A 7,784-nucleotide genomic window follows, 5' to 3' on the forward strand; every position below is an offset into this window, starting at 1 on the left:
TTCATAGCTTCAAGGAGACATATGAAATACTTCAAATCTTAAAGGAATGCTGACAGTTGGCCCACAAAGGGACCTTCTTTGGTTATTTGTTGAGACACACTCTCCTAGATAACATCAGTGGAATCTCTCTTTTTTGCTTTTGTAACAGTTTATTTAATGGAAATTAAATCTGTGTGACAGATTTCTTGATTTGCTTTGGATTTTTATTTTGACTGACCATTTAATTTGGCCCTTGATTTTCAACTTACGAATCATAGGGATATGCATAACTGAGTAAATTTTGAGTGGTAAAAGTTCTAAGTATTGTTTAAAATTGAAGTAGTTACTCTGAAATTTAGACTATTAGAAAAAAAACCAAACTATTAAACCAGTTTATTACAGGTTGAAATTTGGGGGGTTTTGCTGGGTTGGGGGGGCGGGGCTGGTTGGTTTGTTCTACAAGCTTCAGGCTCTTACATAGCTTATTAATTTCCACCCTAAACACAGCTTAAGTTGTCTTAACCATAGTTACTTTTTCAGCCACAAAACATCTAGCACACCATGCTACTATGGTACTATGGAAAGCATGGTGATCTCTTTAATGTCTACAATGTAGACAAATCTAAAACTACAATTCATACAATTCTTTCTAACCCAATGGTATTCTCTGTTTTACTCATACAGAAACGTATTATGATTCTTTTTTTTTTTAAGGAATGCATATTTGTTAACATACATGGTATTTTTGCAGCACTTGAATCTTCAAAGGGTTTGTAGAAAACCAGTGTCAAGTCCCTAGTCCCTCTGGGAAATCTGAGATTTGAGTCTAATCAAGATTACAGACAAAGTAATAACAAAACTGGCTTTAGCAACACTATCTGACTTGCACATGTTGCAGATGTCTCACCAAAGAGTGCCTCAGTCCCAGATGAACTTGGTGCATGTGGACATTCCAGAACATCAAGCTATGCAAGTCAGCAGTCAAAACTGTCAGGTAGCTGTTAACAATTTTGTTATGAATTGTTGGGGTTTAGTTACTTTCACAGTTTTAGACTGTAGAAAATAAGTATACTTTATATGTTTAAAAAAACAGTTTGAAGTTGAAAGCTTTTGCCTAGGAGTATCAGGTCTGGGGAGGGTAACTTTTTTTTTTTTTTCTCTTAAAAGCACAATGAATTATCTTTTCAGATGTGAGACAGCTTTTTCCCTTAGCTCCCTCCAATTAACATATCTGAATGAGATTTTTACCTCTTCCATCTGTAAAAACAAGTAACTTACAAATGGAGACTTAGTTCTAAAAGCTGAAAGGGAAGTCATGACACCAAGTCATTATATTTATTAGGAAGCAAGAGTTACTTAGAACAAAAAGAAAACAGCATGTGCTAGAATAGAAAACCCAAAGTAAATTGCCTAGCTGGTGTATGCACATACAGTCATAAGGCTTTCAAAGTCTCGTCATAAGAAGACAAAACACAAATTCTGCTTTCAGGATGGTAAAATACAAGTCATGACCTTGGCTGTCAACAACATACCTAACCTAGCTCTCCTGCACTTTCCCAACAGGATACAGCACATGTCACTCTAGATCATCCAGTCTGTCTGAACTCTGCCACAGGAGGAACACCTCGGTGGGTAGTACCTCAACAGGAATTGGAAGTATTCTAGAGCCATGTGAAGAGACTGAGCCAAACGTAACTGAAGCTGATGTTGATGTGTCTGTTAAAGATGCGCCATCAGAAAAAGTCTGCAGGTACACTTAACTTGGAAAGCCTTATCTAGCAGAAGTAAAACATAATTTACTATATCACTTCTAAGAGCTCTAAATAAATTTATTTTTGCAGACGTCCTGTAAAGCAAGACTCTGTGGAGTCACAGCTGAAGAGGGTCGATGCTACCAGAGTTGATGCTGATGATATAGTTGAAAAAATACTCCAGAGTCAAGACTTCAGTTTAGACTCAAGTGCAGAAGGTATGGAGATAAATAAGGAAGCTTCAGGAAAATTGATCCACATTACAGGCCTCAGGAAAATCCACTCTCTTCATAGTCCCTGTTGCTTTTAATCATAAGGACTGGGCATATGGATCACTACATTTTCTGCTTCATCCTGTCTCTCAGAAGTTGAAAAGACCCTTGCATGACTCGGGTAGCTTTCCCAGAGAATTACTTTAAGCCTGAAAAGAAAAGAGCAGGGGCAAACCTACAAGGAAGGTAGTTCCTCCAACCTGTATCATGTGAAGTTTGGTTCTTCCTTACTTAAAACATCTGAAAGTATCAGTTACAAAACTGGTAAATTTAAAATGACTTAGTTTTAGCTAGGGCAACGTTAAAGGAAGCTAACATATGTTAATCCCCTTGCTTTTTTTAGAAGAAGGTTTGAGATTATTTGTGGGCCCTGGTGGAAGCACTTCTTTTGGAAGCCATCATCTACCTAACAGGTATGTAGCCTAAACAAAAATGCACCTTATACAGCAATTATTCTGTATATACGTTCTTGATCTTTGTATCTTTCTGTTCTGTATCATTTAAAGGCACCAAAAGAACTAGATAATCAGGTTTTAAAACAAAACACATAGGTTAGTTTGGAGGTTCTGAAGAGTCTCAGTTCCAAAGTTTTCAGATACGAGCAATGTTTCAGTATGGACATGGGAAACAGGCACCAGTTTGAAATCTTAGCTCTACAGACTTACTGTGCTACTCTCTGGAGCTCGAAGAAAGTCTTAAGTGTTTTACACATCCACCTTTACAGTATCGAACTTTTACGTCTTCCTGATAACAAGCCTAATTTTCTCCACTTCAGTTTTGCTCGTAACTCCTTCTGTTTCCATACACTATGCTATTCCTGTTTCAATGGCTTGTTCATCTTTCAGCTATTTGTAGCCCTAAACTCTCTCCTTTGATAATCTACTTCAGATTATCTTCTTGTAGTTTTTTAGAACCGGGGAAATTTTTTTCTTCTCTAAACTCTCTTCAAATACTCTGATATATGACTTGACCTGAATGTATTAGAGTCTTCTCAGATGAGAAAATATTAAAACCAGGTAAGAATAACCTCTAATACCATGATTCTGCAGCCCAGAGTAACTCTTAAGATTTTTCTTTATCTCATGAAAGTAGCATAGCATCGCTATTTCAGCAATTTAAGCAAGTACTTCTGGAATTAGGTATAAAGGCAGCTGATAATGTGCTGAAAGTTATAAAACAAATACATTTTACACAAGCAAGCAATACCAATGGTTAAAAGATAATTCATTGGCTTATTTGCAGACTGGGCACACTAATTTCTATCTAGGATAACGTGTGTGGTTACAGAGCACACTACAGTACTATATGGAGATCTGTCCTAATTCAGTTGCCAGAACAGTCCAGGCAGAATATTATACTAAGGCAGAGCTTTGCCCTATTAATTTTTCACAGGGTACTGCAATTTGCCATGTAAAACAACCCACTATGTGGGGCGAGACAGTTTGGTAACTGTGCATTCACAATTCAGTGTGAACAAGAGACTGGAAGACATTTTTCTTGTATCTTAACGTAAGAAGACTGTAACTTATGGTTTTTTAAGAGACATCTATTTATGTATAAATGTATATAAAAAGTATTAGCTGGATATGATGTAGCTGGGGTGGGAGGGGTACCCAAAAGATAGTGTTTAGGGGAACTATAGAGAAGGCCAACAGCAACTTTTTTCAGTCATGTTATTTATCGTTCTTCATTTTGACTGTAGTATAACACAAAACGCTTTAATGCATTGAACTGTAGGTTACTCAGTGGCATGGTAATTACACGTTTTCTACATTTCACATTTAGCTGTTCTGGTACTAGCTGTTTGGTTGGGGGGGTTTTGTTGGGGGGGTGTGGTTGTTTGGGGTATTTTTAAACAGTAAACTTGCTGATATGTGATACTTGCTGTTTAGCTTCTGTTTAAATTGGAATTGAACTAACTTCTTTCAAACATTCTTTCAGAGTAGGATCTGGAGCATATGAGCAGGTGGTGATAAAACGCTAGATTAGAATGACAAACAAGAGGAAAACTTGGAGCTCTGGCATTGATACTTCTGGTGGTGTTTGCTCTGTTGCAAGAGTTGTGAAAGCCAAAGTGAACTCAATGTAATATTTTTTTTAAAAGTAATGGAATGCCTCTTGCTCACAGAGCTTCGCTCTCTGTGGTATGAAGGCAATGTTTAGCTATGTATACCTTGTGCGAGGACTTGGACTGTTTTGGTAAGCTCTACCTGATGTTAGTGGAATTACTTGCTTTTCAAGTTGTGTGAAACGTTTTTGGAAGCATGATTAAGTGAGTCCCATTTCAGTATTTTATACAGGAGATCACTTGTGGTGATGTACTTTGTAACTTCTTCTCTAAAGAAGCTTCTAAAAGTTGGTCTTAAATGAACCTGAAGAAATTAATTACTCAATTTGATCCTACCTGCCATTTTAGTCTTACAGAAGCTATTTACGTCTATCAAGTCAAAATGAATACCAAGTCAAAATTAAGGCTTCCACAAAACAGCCCAGCTATGTTTGAATATAACCAAAACCTTCTCTTAAGAGTACTGAGCATCACTTCATTGTAACCTTGAACAGTAGAGGTGAACTTCACATGCATTTAAAAAAAAAAATACTAAATAGATCTAAACCAGCCAGTGATCAGTTGTTAACTGAATTGAAGTCTAGAGGCTTAAATGCATCAAACGTGACATCTGTTTTCGTGCAAGTGACAAAAAAAGTGGGATTCCACATCAAGATGCTAAGGCACAGTTGTGTACTATCAAGAAAGCTGGCTTGATTGTTGAAGTTGGAGTTCAAAAGCTGCTTCCACAGAAACTCACTTCAATAACGCATGAACCTTGAGATTCAATGGGATGGTACTGTTTACAAACCTAGTCAGTAGTTTACTACCACTTAGAACTTTTTATTGTAGCTTAATCCGTCACAGTTAGTTAGTGCTTTGCTTGTGTTTTGAATGTGCCTTGTGGGACTGGGGAGGTACAGGGAGATGAAACTATTTACTAAGCAACTTAAGCTTTAAAACTAGGCAAACATCTATACCATATCAACGTAACTTATTAAGAGAAGCACTTTATTGTAGACGTACTCTGCACTCTGAAAAAGTCTTACTGTGCAGCAGATTTGTTGAACACTTCTTCCTTCACTATCAGTCCACTGTTACATTATGGTCAATGTACTGTATTTAAATTTGCACAAATAGTGATTTGCCTGACAGGCAAGAAAGATGAAAGATCTCTTAAAATTTTCATTGAGAATTATGAAAGAATTGATTTTTAAAGGAATGTGTTAGGTGACACAGTTCTAATTCAGGTTTGGCTCTGCTGTATTTAATGGTAAACTGCAAATGACCTTAATTTTGTTATGATTAGTTGTATTGTTTATCAGTAAGGCTTGGATTAAATAAAAATACAAATAGTGTGGCCATTTTTTAAAGCTCTGAATGCTTCAAATGCTGCTCAGAGTGATGTTTGACATTCTTTTATTGAAGTATAAGCAGGCCATATTTAATAGGTTAAATTACGAAAAGCAGGCTTTGTTTTCCATAAATCCATAGTAGAGTTATTAAACTAATTTTTATTTGTGTTTTTTAGGAAATTTCAGATTTTAAAGCTTGAGTACTGTTATTGAATATGATTAATATGAGCTATTTCTCAGTTATGGTACTTAAATACCTTTATTTCCTACTGTTAATTATAATATCTTTGAAGTGTTTTAATGGGTAAAATAATTAATACAAATATTATATTTTAGCTGCTGTTAATAGAAGTGTGGTATTATCCATTTCTGTCCTCCACAGGAATTTTAAACAGAAACTACAACTATCTCTCAGAGCATAATACTTTCCTTTCCTGTTAAATAACTAATTTGCATCAAAAAAATCCCACTTCAAGCCAAAAGATGCATGAAATTTGAATAAATTAAGTTGCTTTCAGTACTCTTTAACACTGCTACACTTGTTGACGATCTATTAAAACCAGTAGTAGTTAGATAGTAGTTTACTAGGAAAAATAGGCACAGTTTGAGGAAAACAGACTTTTAAAAAACATTGTACAGCTACTTATGTAATTCTTAAGGGAATTTCCATAGCCAGATGTGTATTCTATGTTAAAAGACACAGCTAACTGCCAGAGATTAGATACTTTGTTTACTAGAAACAAATTATTTTCTTGCCTGACGGAAGTTTACATGGAAATCAAGCTTTTAATAAAACTGTATTCTAGTAATTTATTGTTCTCACTTTGAGTTACAACTCTTTATGAAGTGATTCTCTAGTTGTGCGTACTTTAAGTGGAAGATGACCTTCAAATTTAGATGTAGTATTTTCTTTTTTGTAAGCCATGTTATAAGAATACTGGAGACTCTTACATAGTAAACTGTTTGGGATGTGGTGGTGGTGGGGTTTTTTTGTTTTTTGTTTTTTTACTGTATTTAAATGCAAATGTCTCAGACATTCAATAAACTCATGTCTTCAGCTTGGAATATGTTTCTAAACAATTATGTCTTTTTTTTTTTAATGCAAAAATGACAAACTTAACTGGAACTTTGTGTCCATTTCAGTTTCTCTACTGCTTTTCAGACTTCACCTCTGCAGCTTATTAAACTTCATCTCCAGTCCACAAAGTATTTAACGTCACCATTACTAGTACATAGTTATTTATCTGTCTCCTGGAAAGGAAAAGTAGTACGTCAGTCTCATGCAAATGAAAATCAATTTTAAAGCGTGAGGCATACTGGTAGGTTAATTAAGCAGAGTCCACAACTAGCAGTATTTGGGGAAAGTGAGGGCACTGTGTATAGTCCCTCCTCACCTCGCAAATGACAAAATTAATCTTCCTCAGTTGAGTGTAAAGACTTACTACTACTTAAACTTTTCATACAGTTGGTATAACTTTGTAAATGTCCTTCTTTTTTTTCTAACAAAACTACTGGTGGTACATACTTCTTTTCTCATCAATGCATTCAAAATAACCAGGCTTTTTGGTACTGCAGTGAGCATCTGTTCTTGCATAAAAACAACTAGATTGGTGAAAATTGCAGCTAATTATAGTACAAACTATTTGGCACTCAGATCAGTTCAGTAATCAATTAATTGTATAGTAAGGATTAAGAGAAGTAACTGTACCATGTGTAACCAACTTCAGTATCACTGTATTTCAATTCAAAAAGGAAGAAAATTTTTCAGAAATTTCAGCAGAATATCCTCGAATTTATTTTGTGCGTTGTTGTCTCTCTTCTGGTTTTATGAAGCAACAGTTTCCATATAGAAAAGGCAAATCTCATCAGCAAACAAATCCTCCAGTTAAGGACCTCACAGTGGAGAGTTCTCTCAGAAATATGAAGTATACATGTATATACATAAAACATCCATGGATGCTAGTCACCTTACTGAATACCAGCAGCTGCAAATACAATCACTAGGGGATTTTTTGGGTTTTTTAAAATGCTTTGCTTTTTCTACTTCTGTGTTTTCACACTAAAACAGTGATGTATGTGTTGTAAGGAAAACATATCATTTAGACACGGTTCTTTTTTAATCTGGAAGGAAAACATCTCATGGATGAAAATAAGGCTATGCACCACTGTTTCATATACATGTAATATATCAAGGCAAAACCATTATTGTGATACAGGAAAAGATTTTCCTTTACTACTACAGGAAAAAAACCAAAAAAAGTAAAGATAGGAAGTACCAGAACGTCGAATGCTGTCATCGAACATTTACATGCATTTAGTGGCCCTTCTGACATAGGAAAACAACAACATAGACACAAAGATTAGCATAGGAAAAAATTAC

At 35.4% G+C, this 7,784-nt stretch overlaps 1 protein-coding gene across 4 annotated transcripts in view; it reads left to right on the forward strand.

The window, feature by feature from the left end:
- The window catches only part of EEIG2 (EEIG family member 2), a 28,177-nt gene extending 21,964 nt beyond the window's left edge, over positions 1-6,213 (forward strand). The window contains exons 7-11 of one of the 4 annotated variants that reach the window (XM_087732204.1): positions 878-973; positions 1,543-1,729; positions 1,821-1,948; positions 2,346-2,415; positions 3,944-6,213. In XM_087732204.1, the coding sequence (XP_087588330.1) occupies positions 878-973; positions 1,543-1,729; positions 1,821-1,948; positions 2,346-2,415; positions 3,944-3,986 (524 nt within the window). In that variant the 3' untranslated portion in view covers positions 3,987-6,213. Of the gene's footprint in view, positions 1-877; positions 974-1,542; positions 1,730-1,820; positions 1,949-2,345; positions 2,416-2,905; positions 3,809-3,943 lie in introns of those variants that run through there. The other 3 variants (XM_087732205.1, XM_087732203.1, XM_087732206.1) reach the window with 3 other exon arrangements.
- Positions 6,214-7,784: the final 1,571 nt, after the last annotated feature.

Source organism: Nipponia nippon, unplaced genomic scaffold (genome assembly GCF_047370975.1).
Source record: "Nipponia nippon isolate SJK-2023a ecotype South Korea unplaced genomic scaffold, ASM4737097v1 scaffold_5, whole genome shotgun sequence".
In the NCBI taxonomy this organism is placed as follows: Eukaryota; Metazoa; Chordata; class Aves; order Pelecaniformes; family Threskiornithidae; genus Nipponia; species Nipponia nippon.